The following is an 18,500-nucleotide window of genomic DNA, read 5'->3' as shown; positions in this document are numbered from 1 at the left end:
TTTCCTGTCCTCAGATTTCCTGGACGACGTTTCTTCCAGACTTCGCTTTTGAGATGCATTTAGGCTTGTTATACTTAAGAAACGACGGATCTCACGGGCATACAGGTTTGCTTTACATTTTACAGTGCTTTATTTTTCATGTTCCTACCTGCTACTATACTGTATATTATGTTATATTATTCATGTTTCTACTTGCTACAGTTCTTCCTATATAGCATGTTATACTGTTCTTGTTTCTACCTGTTATTGTTCCACATGCATCCTACTGTTTGTCTTGCATTGCACATTTTATATTATATAGTTTTAAGCATGTCTCCTTTTTATATAGGATGTTTAGAGGACTACAATCATAGGGCCATTTGATTTGACACCATAACTGGACACCCTATAAAACTTAAACTCGTTACGTCGGGGAGCTTGGAGCTAGCGCGGTGGGCAGTACGACCATCTTCAATAGCAGAACATGTATTTCCCAGCAAAATCATTCCTTTTCCTAGAAATTAAACAACAATCCATAAGATTTCGAGGTTGTTTGCCTAGCGCAACATAAATCAATCCTCCACTTTTTCTTTAGGCATTCGTATAGCTCTGCTGTACGATTTAAGCCCTAACTCGTTCTAGGTTCCGAGGTTGTCGTCTGATACGACGTAAATCCTCATATCTTCTAGGCGATTTGTGTGACAATATCACGCAAATATAAACTCTAATTAAATAAAATTGACAGGATGAAACACTTGAATAATTTCTTCTCAAAACTAAAGCCAAATCATAAGATAAACCGGGAAATCACCCGAGTTCACCTCCGGATCTGTGGTCTCCCCTAGCTTCTCATCATTTGGATTCCTCAACGATGTTCCAGATTCGAGTCTTTCCCCTTTCACACCTCTTCTTCCGATTTCGTTGAAAGTCATATCTTTTTGACTTATTTGAAGATAGTACTCTCTGATTTTTATCGAGAGTTTTTTTAGGTGACTTCGGTCATTTAAGATGTAATTAACTATAGGGGTTTGCCCTTATAGGAAGTTTTTCTGAACCCAGCCTAAAATAAACCCTATTTAATTCTTTGTATTAAATAGGGGAACTTGTCGGCAAATAAAACGGTTTCGCAGACCAAACAGATGTCATATATTTCTTAGTTTATTTGATCGCGTCTCACCCTCAAGTCTTGTGTTTATCCCTCGGGATAGATATAAGATTTGAGGTAGAGCGCTCTTTCATTTAAACTGAAAAATATGAGGTCAGTTTGATTTCATATTTTTCTAAAATTATATACATATATATAAATTAAAACATCCTTCCGAAGCGGGCAACGGGACTTCACCTTCAGCTTCTTACAAACAACTTTTGAACAAATCACCCACCAAACTTTTAACTTTCCCCCCTTTTAAGCGCCAATAAATTATGGCTACTCCGTTGGGGACTGGTTCTTCTCTCCATCTTTGATCAGGTGGTAATGTTTTCAAACATCGGCAGTGTGTCTATGTCCCTCATGGACCAGACTACCATTCTTCTGTTGACCTACTGTGCTCATTTCTTCATTGAGTCAGTACAGTCAACTCCTCTTGGAGTCCAGGACCGTCTGCTTAACGATCTTTAAGTGGAAAGGTCCAGGACCCTAAGGTTTAGTAGAGTGGACCCCTAATAGGTGTGGTGTGTTAAGGTCAGGGTGGGTCCAATGTGGAATAGATCATTTCCTATTTTGGGCTAGTTCCTATGCCTCATAATCACTTCACTTCTCTTCTGAAATTTGTTTATCCTTTTTACAAGTCACGTCAGATTCCCTTTCAACTCTCCTCGACAATTTTATATCAGCAACCTGCCCCAAAAACATAAGGCATTATACAATTAACTTCTTCCATTGATGCTTGGCAAAAAAAAAACAATAATTTTCCAAGAAAATAGTCTCAACAACCTTTTCATTGATTATTACTTCAAGTAAATAGCTGTTGCACAACTACATAAACTAAATTAGTCAAACAGTGCATATAGATTGACTCTCATATGTGATGGAACAGAGAAAGAAAGACGGGATCGGAAAAAAGTTAATGATTTTACCCTCACTGTGTGGTTTGCGCTGCTCGTGCTCTTTTTCACGGATTCCATCAAGCATGGTAATGAAAAAATCATGAGCGTCTTGCTGGTCATAACTTGCCGAATGTGAGGCATGCTGCCACCAACTGCAACAAAGGAAAAGTCGTTTATCTCTGTTAGCAAAATGGTCTATTCTTTAATCAAGATTTTGGAGATACTTTAAGAAACAGTACTATTTCTATACATTGTTAAAACAAATGTTATGGCAGCTGAAGGAATGACAGATATTGGTTGAAAAATCCTGAGAGATAAGATCCCGCCAACTTCAACAAAAAGAAAGTCACCAATATCTATGAACAAAATGGTCTATTTTGGTAACCAAATTTTTGGAGATATTTTTAGGAGCAATATCGTTTCTGAACTTTGTAAAAACGGACGTAGTTGTAGCTAAAAGAATACCAAAAATTGGTTTAAAATTACTGGAAGAGATAATTTGAGCTAAACTATGAAGTTCAACGATAGCCAAAATGCATTGGTGTAAGTACATCTGATCAACGTGCAAACACATTAATTACCAAATTCATCTTTGTATTAGACGCAAAAACATTGTGCCAGCATTGTTGATCAAATGCATATTGATTTCTCAGCAGGTATCAGTCAAATAAACTCTCCCAAAAGTTGGTCCATTCTGAAATCGTCACAATCAAAGTTTAAATTGGCTAGAAATAGAAATAAAATGTGAGTAGTTATTGACCTCATTTTTAGCGAGGTCTAGTTTTCTACTTAGGGTTTAGGGTCTAGCCTTAGGATTCTCCCTTTGACTATCTTACAGCCTTAGTAGTGGGACCCACCTCATTTTAGAAGTTCAAATCACTTCTTTACTCTTTTTTGAAGTTTCGCATGTGTGGTTTTTGACCTCTAGCACTTAAAAGATTGAAACTAACATGAGAGAACTTGAAAGGAGTCCCCATAGGACCACTAAGCCCTAGGATTGCCTTATTCACAATTTGCATCTTCGCGTGCACAAATTTCACAATTCAGACAGTCGACACCATTAATCATTGCGATTCACATTACTTACGACTTTGTATGTTTCATCATTAATCGAAACCAAAATTACTTTCCAAAACGACCGATCATGAGCCTGAAATTTGAAGAAAATCGAATTCGACGCATTTTTGACCAGATCGTCAATGAGGTTGTCCGAACGATTTTGAATAATGAAATGAACTGCACCAGCACGTCCATAACGTCGATTTTAGCTGGGAAGGACACTCATTTTGATATGGTTTTGTGCACAAACAAATATTGCCAAAATAACTGGGTTGTTTAATTTATAGAATTCAAGCTGAATCCTATGTGATTTCAAAATAAAATAGTGTGATTGAAATATGAGTAATTTACTCAAAATATCACGAGCCGTTTAATTTCCTACCACATGATTGGGTCCTGACTTTTGAAAGGGTTATAATATTTCAGAATTTGTTTTAAAAATATTTGAGGATGGATTATTAATTAAAAATATTTGAGGATTATTAATCAGGGGAGTTTGGACATTCAAAATCTTTAAAAGAAATATGCTCCACCAGATATAGTAATTCTCAAAAACAAAAAGAGCGAAAAAAAATGTGAAAATCCTAGAGAAGAAGCTTGATGTGAGCATAAAATCAAAATTGGTGTCTGAATTCACATTCAAAATCCTTAAATTATGCTCTACTAAATATAGTAATTATCATCAAAACAGAGGGAAAAGATAAAAAAAAGATTGTGAGAAAAGCTTAATCCAACAAATCAAAACAAAAGAGTTGTCTCCCTGAGAAGTTTGAGGTAGACGTATAATCAAAAATTAGTGTCCAAGTTTCCCCCTAATTAATAAAACATGAAGAGCTCTCTTAAAAAAACTCTGCTGGTATTATATTCAGGAAAAAGTTATGTGATCTCGAATCTTTTGGTAGGCTATTAATTGGCTTAAAAATATCTTTAGACAATGAAAAATATTTTTAATCACATGAGCAGAAATTTTGAAATCTGCTTAGGCCCAGGAAGAAAGAATTAAAGAAATGACGATGATATTAGCAATTAATGGAAATTCAAGCCTGAAGTTGTATCCTTCAATGCCCAGCAAATACAACTCTAACGTTAACTCGAAGAACGTCAGAGTGATTTCTCAAAGGCAACTTGAACAACTTTTACAGAATCAGTGGCAAAGCAAAGGACAAATGCTACAAACAAAGCTACGAAGTTGCTGCCTCTTCAACTGTGGTATCCTTAGAAATAACACATCTTTATAGGTACTTGAAAGAATATAATTCTGATAGTACTCTAAAGAGTGAGTTATTTTCTAACACTTATCTTTAGTCAGTGGACGATATTTCAAGAAATATTGTGCCTCATGATGTTTCAGAGACAAAAACTCGTTCTTAGAAGCACGGATGTTGTGTTAGTCTAAAACTAGGTCCAAATCCCAAAACAAATGCAACAAAATAAAACTCAACATCAAACAAAATAAAAGTCAACAATAAAATAAAACTCTGCATCTCATAATTTTTTTATAAATCTCTGCACAGACAACTCAATAAAATTCAACACTGCATGAATTTCTACAAACATTCTCCGCACTCAGCAAAATTCTTCATAAATCCCTGCATAAACAAATCTCAGCAAAATTTTCACAAATCTCTGCATTCACAATTCTAAGCAAAATTCTTCAGTCTCTGCATTTGCAAAATCTCAGCAAATCTCTGCAAAAATTTGTATTCACAGAATCTCAGCAAATCTCAGTAATTAAGATAGGCACAGTCCTAATCCTTTATCAGCAATCTCAGCATTTGAGATAGGCGTCCGCCCTTCTCCCTTCTCAGCAATCTCAGCATTCGGGATAGGTCTCAATCCTACTTCTTTTCTGCCCTATTCCCTTCTCAACAATCTCAGCATTCGGGATAGGCCTCCACCCTACTCCCTTCTCAGCATTCAAGATAGGTCTCCACCCTACTACCTTCTCAGCAATCTCAGCATTCAGGATAGGCCTCCACGCTTCTCTCTTCTCAGCACTCAGCATCTGGGATAGGCCTCCGCGCCCTCCGCCCTACTCTCTTCTCAGCAATCTCAGCATTAGAGATAGGCTTCCGCCCTACTCCCTTCTCAAGAATATCAGCATTCGGGGTAGGCACAGTCCTGCTCCTTTCTCGGCATTCGAGATAGGCCTCTGCCCTACTCCCTTATTAGCAATCTCAGCATTCGGGATGGGCTTTCGCCCTACTCCCTTTCTCAGCACAAAACTGAAATTGAAATTGAAATGAAAATTAAAATCAAAGCACTCAGCATTCAAGATAGGTATTCGCCCTACTCCATTCTCAACACTAAATTGAAATCAAAAACACAAGAAAAACAAAGCAAAGCAAATCTACATTTGAAATTTCAAAACTCAAATTCACAGGTTCAAATTGAAAAATCACCTGCTAATTTCCAAGCGGAAATAATTCTCACTCAATTCTACGTTCTGTTCTAAATAGATTGGCTTAGACGTCTGTGTTGGTTTTATTCATCTCTTCAGTCAACACCAATACACGCGGTGTGTTCGTCCAATAAAAGGTTCGCAGACCAAAACAGATGTCATGAATTCATTAGTTTATTTAATCGAGCATCACTACCAGGTAATGTGTCTATTCCCCGGGATAAGTGCATTACTTGTGGTGTTGTGCTCGTTTATTTAAACTATTAAATGAATTTGATTCAAGTCTCATTTTTCAAAAAACAAAATATTATTTTCAAAAAATCAATATATAAATGTTTCTATTACATTAAATAAAAACTGTATTTTGTATTTTTCAAAATGGAGGAATTTTATCGACCGACAGTATCACAATGCAATTATAGGAGTTTTTAAGTAATTATGTGTAAGAAAACCTACTAAATTTATCTATGGGATGCATCACAGCTCCAACATAAATATATTCATGAAAAACTTTTATATTAACTAAACGGTGGTTGGAGATACCCATCCACAGGTGCCTAACATTCTTAATCCAATTTTATGATGAAAACTGATTCACTAAGAAATTATGTAATTCAACGGTAACCAAAACAATTATGTAAATGAACTGGTATAATCCCAGCCTTGCATTTGACCTAAAATAATAGCAGATATCAAGTAACAAATCTCTATGAAGCTTGGTATATTCTGCAAATCATCATCTAGTCAAATCTGTTGAACCCAAAAAGTACTATTTATTATAGAAACATGCCGATAGCAAAAAAAACAATGTAAATCATACCCCACGCAAAAATTATACCCCGTTTTTTAAAATGCACAAGATTGAAAACGTTAGAAATATCTACCCATATTGGCAATGCATGAGAAATATTTTAGTGAAGACAAACAAAAGCTAGAGATACTCATCAAGGATACCTATAGTTTGAGTCCATTTATAATGGCATTAGAACAACATGATCCACAAGTGTTGCCTGAGTTGCTCAGCTTCATCATATGGAAGAAGCCATCTTACAAAGCTAGATGAAAACATAAGAATAATAACAATAGACCTTTAAACCATTCCAAAGCATGTCTAAATCAAATGACATAAAAGTCCAGGTTTTTAATGATTACACTAGACTTATCATATCTCAAAAGCAAATTCATAAATCATATTTTTTGAATCCGAAACACTTCATGGCATATGTCTAAATAGTATGACTCAAAGGAAATGAGAAGCAAAAAAGACAAAAGGCAAATAAACCAAATCCTCTAAATTTAGGCTCAGGATTGTGAAATGAAAATAGGGGATGGAGTTAAAAAAGAGCAAACACTTGGCTCCTCCCAGGATTCTCTAATTATAAGAAGGGATCTACGGTCCCTAGCGCTATAGGAAATGCTACATAATAAGATATACATATGTAAGAATAACTAAGAAATAAATAAGATTTGTAACCTTATACAGACTCGAACTAGGAGGTCGACTTGCTGAAGAAGCCACCAAGTCTTTTTGTAGATTGGAGTGCATTTCTAGTTGTAGTAGGCCTTTTCAACCTCATTAACCTATAAAAACTGATACAAATAAAAATCGTGTCATTCTGGAGCCTTAGAGGATGCATTCATATAATAGGCACATGAGTCTACCTCACATTTGGCGGATTGATGCATCTATACTAAGCTCAACTAGTAAGTTGTCATTACCAAACTCATTTAGCAAGTTCATGCATGGTTTAGTTTAGTAAACAAGCTCATCTCCTTAACCGTTCTTTTAGGCTAGTCTGCCCTAAGTGTATAAATTTAGTTCTTTGATTTTCTTATATCATTAGATGATAACTGCAAAACAAAAAGAAAATGACATTATATATTAGCTTAGAATGGGATTCATACCTTGAGTAACAACTGAAATTTTACAATATAAAAATAGTAAATATATAAATAATACTATTATTATTGTTATTATTATTATTATGAATCGAAAGGTAGTTAAGGGATAAGCATCTTTGCGAGTTTCGTCTTTAGGAGTCGCATGCCCAATTCGAACCAATCGAAATGAAACGAGGGATAACATTAGATAGAGCAAGTAGAAGGAAGAAGAAGAAAAAAAAGAAAGAAAAAGGAGACTGTCAAACCCAAACCAAAGGAAGGCAACCTCGAGCGTACTGTGCTGGAACCGAGTGGCATCAAGGAGGATGAAAAGAAGAAGCTTAGCCGGAGGAAATGATGTCATATCCTAGTCATGCAAAGACAGACAGAAGATTAGCTCACTGTCACTATTGAATTGAGGTCCACTTGATAGAAAAAGTTTTGGGTTGAAGGTGTGCGACTCTATTGAGAGGAGGAAGAGAAGGTGGGGAGGCTTAGGGTCTATTTGGGGCGACGACAAGAGTGCGGAGCGGCACGGTGCCAATATTGTTGGCCGTTTGGGGGCGGCCACAAGGCAGCGGCCTGCCATGATATTCGCCAAACGTGGAAAGCTAGAACCGACCCGCATCCCAGCTTCGTGTTCTGTCTTTTTACCCCCGTGCCTTGTTTCGCCTTTTTACCCCATTCAGCTATCCATACTTGCCCATCCCCTCCAAATTCCCCGCCCCACTGAATCCCTTCTTCCGCTTACGCCGCGCCGCCCATTTGGCGCTCGACGGTGTCGAAGCCTTCTCAATATCTCTTCTTCTCCGCCTTCCATTTTTATTTGATTCCTATCGAAGGATTTCTTATTATCTTTTTTAGTACTTTGATTATGTTCAATAGAATGTAGATGAACTCTGGACAACCGGTGGATTCCTACTACGAAGTCAGGCCGAAGTACACAGATGACATCCCCAAGACCCAATTCGGGATCAACGTTTTTTTTTTGTTTCAGACCCCATCTTTTCACCATATTCGCAGGAGTGCTTTTGATTTTGATTTGCTTTGTTTGATTCAACAATTCTCCTTTTTTTTATTTTTTTTGAAATTATGGATTCTGTTGGGCTCTATTTGATAAAAATTTCATCTTTTGATATCCTGCTTGATCTCTCCGTCCATCTGGGTTTATCTGTCCGGGAGATCTGTGGACCAAAGGTTGAGTTTTTATGAGTTCATTGAAATTTTAGTTGGGCTGGGTTGATTGTTGGTGTTGACATTTTGGATCACCTTTAATTTATCGAACAAAGAGCACTCAGATTGAAGGTGGTTTTTTGGCAGTGAAGTTACCTTATTCTGTGGATCTGAGGTTCATCAATGCGGTTTATGGAGATTGCTTGATTTGTTAACCTTTCTTTATGGATTCACATAGTTAATCTACTCATCAGAGTTCCTTACTTCATGAATTATGTTCTTGATAGGTCTACGCTTTTATGATTAAATAACTTTCAGCTGCTAGAGAGGATTCCAGTAATGAGAAAAATTGTTTCATCAATATGCTTACTTTTTGCCAATTGAATCTGAGGATTTGCTTGATTGTTGGTAGATGGTTGTCTGTTTGTTGGAATTTTGGTGCAAGGTATAATATTTCCATGCATAGTTACTTTTCATGTTTGGTTTAAAATTGAAGTTCGTCATGTTTCGAGTGAAATTAAAGTTGTGCAATATATCATCCTTATAATTGCCATTCATAAAAGTATTATAATCCTGAAAGCTATTTTAATATGTCACTCAAGTATGTCAACGATCTGATTGGGTTGCTCACAGAGTTTAAGAATAGTTTTGCTTGGACATATCATAAAATGTCAGGTTAATCCCCTAATGTCATAGTCCATAGAATTGAGGTTCCAACCTGTCAAGCAAGTTCTAGATTACAATGCTTGTCTTCTTTTTGATTTAATGAGATAGGTATGTAGTTTTTTTTTAAATCAGGTGCTAGGGAATTGAAGGAGACCAATTTTTCAAGAGTTGTGATGGCACTTCTGCTTGTCTAACACCTTTTCCTCTCCACAGCATCTGTTTAGATTACTCCAATCGCCTATTTTATATGTATAATTGGGAAATTGATGGAGCCCTGATTTTTACGTTTATGTTGCCTAGAAACATTACAGGGGCTTCAATTTTCTAATTTTACTTTTTGGTTGTATATAAAGTAAATTTATCTCTCTCTCTCTCTCTGTGCATATTGATTTATAGATCGGTTAGGACAGATGCAAAAGCCTTCTTACAAGTTCTTTGATATGCTTAGTAAGTTTCTTCATAGAGACTCCTTGATGGAACCCGGTCTTACCTCAGCTTTATCAGCCGAAAGCTTGGTTAATCACCCTGCTGAAAAAGTGCTCCACTTGTTAATTTGCTTGACCTTGGTTTATGTCATCTATAGAGCTAGAAATGTGAGACTTTTTATAATACTAGCATTTGCAAGATCCATTTGGCCCCTTTCTAAGGTCACGCCAGCTCCACAGCTACAGTCAACGGTTTTGCAGATTCCCCCGAACTCGCAGAATAGTGTGACTTTTTCCGATGGACTAACGATCAGGTTGATTCCAGTGCCAAAAGTGTTCGCGAATTGATAGCATCATCGGAGGATAGTTTAGGACGAGACATACATCGCTTTCATGTTCAAAATAATATCATCATCATCTTACTTGTAATTTTATTAGCCTTTTTTTCTTTTCCTTAACACTTTTGGCACTTATTATTTAATGAGTGGCGTATATGAACTTTTATTTTGTTTTGAAATGAATTTCTATTTCTAAAGTATCAAATATGTCGCAGTCACAGTTCTGTTTTAAACAGCTTCACTAAAAGAGGCAAAATGGTCAATTTTCTAGAAACAGATACCCCACAGTTGTTTTCACATAGCTGCAACAAACAGACAACCAGTTTCCCCACAGTAAATTCCTATGATAATGTAGCTGCAACTGAAAAACTGAGAAACTGCAACTGCGCCAAACAGACCCTTAATGAGAGATGTGGAGAGTCATCCCGACGAACCCTGATTGAGTGCCTTTAGTGCGAAGACTGAGGAGGAAAGTACGTGTATGTTGTGTTAGGCCACACCAATATCAAAGGAAGAGGAGGAAGAAGAGAGAGATCAAGAGTGTGTGAGATAAGGGTGACCAAGCCTTGAAGTGGAGCGAAGCCCAATGAAGATTAGCATGCGAGATAAGGAGCCTCGACCAAGCGGTGGATTAAGGTACCATGAAATTTTACATTAATTTTATGAGATTTTTAACATGTAACAATTTGAACTCATATTAAATGTTAAAATGAATTTTAGTATTATTTAAAATCAGAAAGAAGAAGGTGAAGAATGCGAGATTCTTTACAAATATGGATTATTAATAATAAGAGTGTTATTAAAAAAATGGTAGCATTTTTCTAATGATTTGAATTCAAATCGGTGTGGTATGCTTTAATGCTTGTATGAGAAAAGAAAACATTGAGATTCTTTACAAAAGAAAGTTTTAAGCCATTAGTTTCGAAGGGGTAAATTAACAATTAAGCATAATATGCAAATTCTAATAAAAGAGGTAAATTCCTTTTTAGTATCTTGCATTTCATTTATAAGTAAATGGACCAATGGGTGCAATATAATAAAAAGTTTTCATATTGAGGAAGGCGTGTTATAACCTATTATTCATGTGTATATAATCACACAAAAATTTGATGATACAAGCTTGTAATTAAATGCATTATATTTATACAAATATATTTTTTTAAAGCATCCAGATCTATAAATTGCTTACTTACATATGTAGGCGTTCAGCATATTTAAAAATGAATAGCATATTTATTTGAATATTCAATGATGAAAATATGTTTAGCTCAAAAAATGTCACGTCGTAAAAGATAAATTGGCAATGATATATCTATGATACCGACAAAGGTGAGGTAAAAAGATCTCCTATAGAGACAAAAGGATCCTCACTGCTGCTTAATATTGATAATAATGACATCCACTTAAATTCTATTGAATTTTATGATGTAGCCCTCAATTTGGGTTTATATCCCATTTAGATAATGTGGGTTTATAACTCACAATCTCATGGTGGCCAATAAACCTAGACAATCATACATGACAAATTCTGAAGCTAAAATAAATAGAAGGTAAAAAATAGTAAGTGAAAGAAAGATTCATTATAATTAAAATTAATACGCAATTAATTAGATTATTGACTGGCATAATATAATCAGAAAAATTACCTATTCATTTTTATTGCTATTCCAAGTGTAAACATTTTAATTTAAATCTTTATATAATCAAAGCTAATCTTGGATTATTTAGTCATTTATAATTAATTTTATAATTATGTTCATTTCATAATTGACATATATATTTTTATTGTTCTTAAGTATTTAAGATATGCATTAGATTCTTTTATCGTACGGAGTCTCATAGCTCGTTGGATTATTATATCCGTTCTATAAGGAAAAAAAGGAAAACTAAAAATTAAAGTTGAGTAAGAATCAAGTGTCTTTCTATAATCATATTCTGTTATACAATTATTGGATAGAAAAATATTTAAGTAATATATAAAATGAAGTTTAGATTTTATAGACGAATTTTAATCTGTATTAGATGCTCTAAAGATAAATATAAAAGAAATATTTTGTATTGCTTCCAAATAATTTGAATAAATTAGAGTAATATGTTGTATTGTTCTAAGTAAATTTGGGTGATTTATTTTATCTTTCGTTCTATCCTAATAGAAAGAACATCAAAATTTGTGTTCGAGACCCCAACCACCACTTCAACTTACTTCAAATAATTTTAGTCAAGTATTAAACAAAAGAAATTCTTATTCAAGTTCAAATTATCTTTTAACAAGCTAATGATAATGCTATCTTTTGTTGTTCCAAATAGTACATTGCATTTTCAGTGGCTTGCAAAAAAATTTTGTCCATTTTATTCAATTATAGTAACTTTATTTTCCCTAAATCTCAAATTTGTTATGTCCACGACGACTTACGAAGAGGTCATCGTAAAGCATGACAGCTGAACCCCAAAAAGATATGTTGAGCTATTTAACATGAAGTAATACTTAACTTGAAAGTCATCTCAAATAGCAAAGTTAAAATATGTAGCTTCATGTTATGCTTGAATGAGTTATTTTTTTAGTAGCAATTTTATATTTATTGCAACCAACCCCCAAGACTACTTGATATCAGAAAATTCGGAGGTCCAAGCATCCCTAAAGAAGGGAACATTCAAAAAGCCAAGTTCTTAAAAAAGGGGAAGCATGGAGAGTAACACAAGACGGGCTTCACGGATGAGTCTATCTCCATTAGAAGAGGATAACCTAAAAGACTAAAGCTTGAGGGTGAAGAACCTGTGAAGGAGGTCGCCGAGCAACCCTAAGGCCAAGAGGTTGTCACACTCCCACTTAACCCCCTGATAGGGTCAACTGTGATCCGACAGAGATGAATAATTCAATCAAACTAAATTCTCACCAACAGTAATCATGAATTTTGTCTAACTAAATTGCAGTATTATGCGTGATACATTGCATTTTATAAATCATTTATATGCATGCTCAGAAGCATGAAAAATCATATCAAAACATACAAACTACATAGAGTTGGTCGATACAATGTAAATAAAATATTATTCAAAAAGATTATACAAGCTTCCAAAACTAAAAATGCAAAAGTTCTACAAGTCACATCTGACTACTCGCCCGAATGCTAGCCTTATAAAAGTCACTAAGAAAAAATGACATTTCAGCATGTCGTTTATGTCAAGCAGATTGGCCACTAAATCGAAGTATGCTATGTGATCAGCAATGTTAGTCCAATCTCGGTAGATTTAGAATTTCGAGTATGAAAGGAGGTTTAGTTTTCACAACTTTCAGAAAAAAGGCATTCATCAACTGAGGTAGTCATCATTCAATCCACCTTTCAAGCATTTAGGCTCGCAGAACGATTCTCCTTCCTCAAATTTAGTATAATAAGCCTCTTTCAATGAATGTAAGATGTTCGTGTTGAGCATATTCTTCTTATTCCAAGTGTCTTCTTAATGTTTTAACTTCTTGAATTATAATGATGTCTCTAACTACATCACCTGATGACTACGATGAGTAGCTTTAATGACATTAAATGACCTTAGTGCGAGTATAAGGGAACTTTGTTGAATATCATTGATGACATAAACTAACAAGACATGCACATACTATGATAATTTCTTCCTGGTGGCAAATAAATGGCTGACTTCTCTTCAACTCGGTCTATTTTGATTAGAAAGACTGATCTTACTAAATATAGGTGAATTTGAATGTACAAGCATAGCATTTAAGAAGATTAGAAAGGAATGCACAAGAGCCACTGCAACATTAAGAGAACTGCTAATGCACACATACGAAATATAACACAAATAAAATAAAATAAAATTCAACCTTGTATCCAAAAAAGGGCCAATATTCTTTAACACAAAGCGAGTCGTACTCTAAAGGAAGAAATTTCATAGTTTATTCAGTTTCCTTACCTGGCAATAAAATATGTTCTGATTAAAATTTTAAAACGAGAACTTCTTAGCTAAACAAGCACAAAATACACTGCATAACGGCTAAAAAGCTCCCTTGCGCCAAACAAAAGAAATATATCTTTCCAACTTAATGGAAACTAACTTTCCGCCCAATCAGATCTAAAGGAAGAGAATGGAAGGACGGATATATACCTATATAGAAACTTGGCGGGGCTGTAAGGTCGGCGATCGCCAGAGAACACGGCAGAATACATTGCGTCCAGATCACAAGAAAGGCACAATGCGGCAGTCACTTGCTCGTCAGCACCTTCATCTTGTTTCATCCTTTCCTCCTGACAAACGAAGCGGTTGTGCCGGTGACTCAAAAAGTAGTTCCTTAGAAGGGGAGTATGAAGTAACGTTTGAAGAACAGAGTTCAAGAAGCAGGTGTTCCCGAGATTGTTCAGTCCTCTGAGTCCCCACGGCAACCGCGATCCAGCCGACGACAACACATTATCCTCATTGGCAAAGATCAAGCTAGATCCCCTCCAAATCATAGCATTCTCCATCGGATCCGGGTACCACGGTCGGTAGCCAACCCTGCGCCGCTTTCTGACACCCTCCTCAACCACGGAAGACTCCAATCTCCCCAGCTCGGGTGCAGCAGCGGCCTGTGCAAGAACGACGGCGGCGTCAAAGTCGCGATCGTAGATCTGATCGCCGCACGCGCAGCAGAATAGCTCGGCTCGATCGACGTCGACGGCGATCTCGTGGCCAATACGGGCATGGGCAGGAGCGTGAGTGGGACAGTGAACGGCGGCGCAGGCTAGGCAAGCATATAGGCGGGAACTACTGGCCGAGGAGCACGCAGCGCAGCGGGGTACCTCGCCAGGATCGCGTTGTACCTCGGCACGGCCGAGGGGGCGCACGCGGAGGCAGCGATGGAAGGAGCGGAGGGGATGGGAGCTCCAAACAGAGCGGTAGGCGGCGAGGTGGGGACAGGGCGGGGGAAGGCGGATGGCGACTGCAGCGACGCGGCGAGCCTCTGCGGAGGATGACGGAGGCGATGACATTGGCAGATCTGGGCGCTTGATAGGATCGACGAAGTGTAAAACTCTCATGTATCAGCTCGGCAGTTCATCGCTTGCGGATCGGTAGGAAGTCGGCGACTCATTTGGCAGTGTTGAGGCGGAGCATGTTAAATACTAGGGGTAAAAATGGAAAAAATATTACATCAATACTAAGACTAAGCGTAGAAATAACGTACGTAGCCAATGAAATCACGCCACCAATCCCGCGCGACGCAGAAAAAAAACGGCGCAGTAAAACGGGGAATATTCCTCCTCGTGTTATTTATGTGTTATTGTGTGTTATTCATGTGTTATTGTATCCTGGGAATATTCCTGGTGTTATAATAACACAATAACACATGAATAACACATGAATAACACATAATAATACAAGAATAACACGGGAGAGAATATTCTCCCGTGTTACTGCGCCGTTTTTTTCTCTGTCGGGAATATTTCCCGTGTTATTCAAGTGTTATTGTGTGTTATTCATGTGTTATTATATCCTGAAAATATTCTTGGTGTTATAATAACACAATAACACATCAATAACACATGAATAACACGCAATAACACATGAATAACGCGCAATAACACATGAATAACACAGGATGGAATATTCCCCGTGTTACTGCGCCGTTTTTTTTGCTCTACCGCGCGAGATGTAGTGGTGTGTTTTGATTGGCTACGCACGTTATTTTTAAGTGCGTACTACTGATGTAATATTTCTTCGTAAAAATGTGAATGAAAATAATTACGTTGATGAACTCGCCTGCAGATCCGGCGACATTTCCGGCAAGGAGACGATGATTTGGGGACCGAGTCGACTCGGTCCCTTCCATCGGGTATTAAATTTTATGAGAAAACTTGGCACTAATTGAGAAATTTGATTTTATATTATTACATTAATGTTATTTTGATGAATGTGCAGTTAGATTTTTTTTAGAAAATTAATTTTCAATCAGAACTATCTAAATTATTGAAATACAATTTATCACGTGCCGAAAAATTTACAATAATAGTGATAATTTAGGGTTTGAGTGTTGCACGATTATTCAGAAAAAAGAAAAAAAAATAGCATGAGAAAAAATTGATATTTTCTTATGTAAAAATATCCGAAAAAGGAAAAATCCATCGGGGTTGATGAGTAAAAGTAATATATCATGTATAAATACAAGTGTATCGCATTATCTCACAATAGAAAGAACAGAGATAAAAATTTACATTGAGAATTACTCTTGTAAAAAAAATACAAGTATTAGGAAATTCAAAAACAACCATAGCCTGGCTACAGTGATTGCAGCAATGGTCATCGACGGCTACTGGTTGGCAACGACAACTGGTGATCGGCGGTAGTCAGTGGAGGTCGACGCTAGTCAACGGTAGCTATAGAGGGCAGCAGTCGACGGTGGTTGTCGTCTATGAAAGCCGGTGGTTACTCGTTGAGATATCTCTCCATTATAGACTGAAATTCTCCTTCTTCTCTTTTTGTCCTCTCCTCAAGAGAAGATATTGGGTCACAATTCATAATATTTTGAGAATGGATATTCTAGCATTATTTGTGCATAACTTTCCTAGCGATAAGTGTTGATCCTTATTGGTTAGTTTTTTTAAGGATTTTAGTGGATGAAAGAAAGACCCTTACAACCAATCAAGCTTAACCAGCTCAGGTAAGTTCAATTTTGGGTTTTGGCCCTCTTGGGCTCCTTTGGGGTGACTGTTTCCTATGCCTGAGGTGGTGGCTGGCCAGGGTCTGGTCAACGCTGAGCTCAAGGAGGTCAGGGGGTGACTAATTATGATTAACTCCTAGTAAGCAATGATGGCAAATATCAATGATGGCAAATATATTTCAAGTTTAGGACAAATATGGGTGAAATCCCTTAAATCAAAGGACCATCGGTCCATAGCTCATCTAGGGTGGGTAAGTGAGTCTAGCCTGGTCACTAGGGTGCACTTGGTGGCTGGAGTGGTCCTACGTTGGCCAATTTGGCATGGCTTAATTAATTTTGGTGCATGGGTTCAATTTGGGTCAAATTGGTTTGAAGTTGGGTTTGGGTTGGGCTAGCCATGACATTGGACTCAATTTATTGATCAAGATGATATAAATGATTGTCATAAATAGTTTTGAAAAGATTTGGAGTGATTTTGAATTGATTTGGAGGTTTAATTTGAGAGAATTTGGGCATTTGATCAATTTGGGGATGTTGAGTTAGACTCAGGTTTAAGTTAGGCTAAAGTTGGGCTAAGTCCAAATTGAGAGTTCAAATGGTTTAGGGGAATGTTATGAAGAGTTATCAACATTAATTGGGTGTCAATTTTGGGATTTGGGCATTCAATATGGTGACATTTGGAGACATGGCTAAATTGGGGAAAAATTAGGGATTTTGGTCTAAGTTGATTTTGAGTAAAATTGAGACTTGAACAAGGCCAATTAAAGGTTCAATTCTATATGGGGGAGTGTTTTGAAAAATTTATGATTCAAAATTGGGGCAATTAGATAGGTTTGGAGGTTCAATTGAGTGAGATTTTGGTTTTGGGCCAAATTGGGGCTTTTTTATTTTGGTTGAAATTGGATTCAAATATAGGTCAATTGGGCTTGGATTTGGTTTGAATTGAGTTTGTTTATGATGAATTTGAGTTTAAAATTAAAATTGGAGAAGATTATGATCAAATTGGTGGACATTTTAGGTGAATTCTTTTGGTCAAAATGGTCAAATTAATCAAATTGACTTCAATTGAAGGGTCCAAATTGGTTTTTGGGACATTTTAAATGATTTTGAAGATTTTATGAAAGTTTGGGCCACCAAAGACATTTTGGTAATTTTGGCAAATTGAAAGGTGTTTTGGTAATTTTGAATATTTTGGGGTGTTTTTGACAAATTGGGTGGTTTTAAATAGTTTAAGATGATTTTTGAACAAATTTGGGTATTTTGGATGAAATTGAGAATTTTGGAGAAACTTAGTTTTTGGGGTGTTTTTAGTAAATTGGGTAGATTTAGGGGGCAAAAGGCTAAGTTAGGTATTTTGGTGAAAGTGAGGTGTCAACCACTCTATTTGAGGTATGGACCAATGGAGTCTCTATTTGGGTCCTCTATGTAGTGGTTTTATCTAAACCCTAGCCTAGGGCTGGTGGGTCTTAGTGACCATCTACATGAGTCTCCTTAAAGATCAAGGGATCAAAGTCAACACTTTGGGTTTAGGGTTGTGAGTGGGATGTAATGTGCAAGTGAGTGAAAGTGTATGCACCAACTCAAGAACAACACTCAGGGTCAATCCTAAGGCTAAACAATCCTATGGGGACTCACCATGAGCTCCCTCACATTGACCCCACCTACTAAGTGCTAGAGTTTTTGTGCCTCTGACGCCAGCTCTCTGGAAAATGGCGCCAAATCTGCCACCTCTTGTGCCAGTTCAAAATTCTATACCGTTTTCTTTTAAATCCAATCGACTCTTAAATCTTCCATATAATTTGGTAAATAAAGATGTTTTAAAGTATTTTATCAATATGTAGGTCTCTCAAGTACACGAAATTCATAAAGAAGACATATATATATATATA

At 36.6% G+C, this 18,500-nt stretch overlaps 1 protein-coding gene across 2 annotated transcripts in view; it reads right to left on the bottom strand.

Annotated features, from left to right (window-relative positions):
- LOC110038250 (ubiquitin carboxyl-terminal hydrolase 22-like) overlaps positions 1-15,085 on the bottom strand; it is a 28,504-nt gene extending 13,419 nt beyond the window's left edge. For both annotated transcript variants that reach the window (XM_020743023.1, XM_020743022.1), the window contains exons 1-2: positions 14,085-15,085; positions 2,056-2,177 (exon numbers count right to left, since the gene is read on the bottom strand). In XM_020743023.1, the coding sequence (XP_020598682.1) occupies positions 2,056-2,177; positions 14,085-14,992 (1,030 nt within the window). In that variant the 5' untranslated portion in view covers positions 14,993-15,085. The remainder of the gene's footprint in view (positions 1-2,055; positions 2,178-14,084) is intronic.
- Positions 15,086-18,500: the final 3,415 nt, after the last annotated feature.

Source organism: Phalaenopsis equestris, unplaced genomic scaffold (genome assembly GCF_001263595.1).
Source record: "Phalaenopsis equestris unplaced genomic scaffold, ASM126359v1 Scaffold232314, whole genome shotgun sequence".
Lineage (NCBI taxonomy): Eukaryota > Viridiplantae > Streptophyta > Magnoliopsida > Asparagales > Orchidaceae > Phalaenopsis > Phalaenopsis equestris.
The sequence above is the reverse complement of the archived record's forward strand: the minus strand, read 5'-3'. Positions and strand labels throughout refer to the sequence as shown.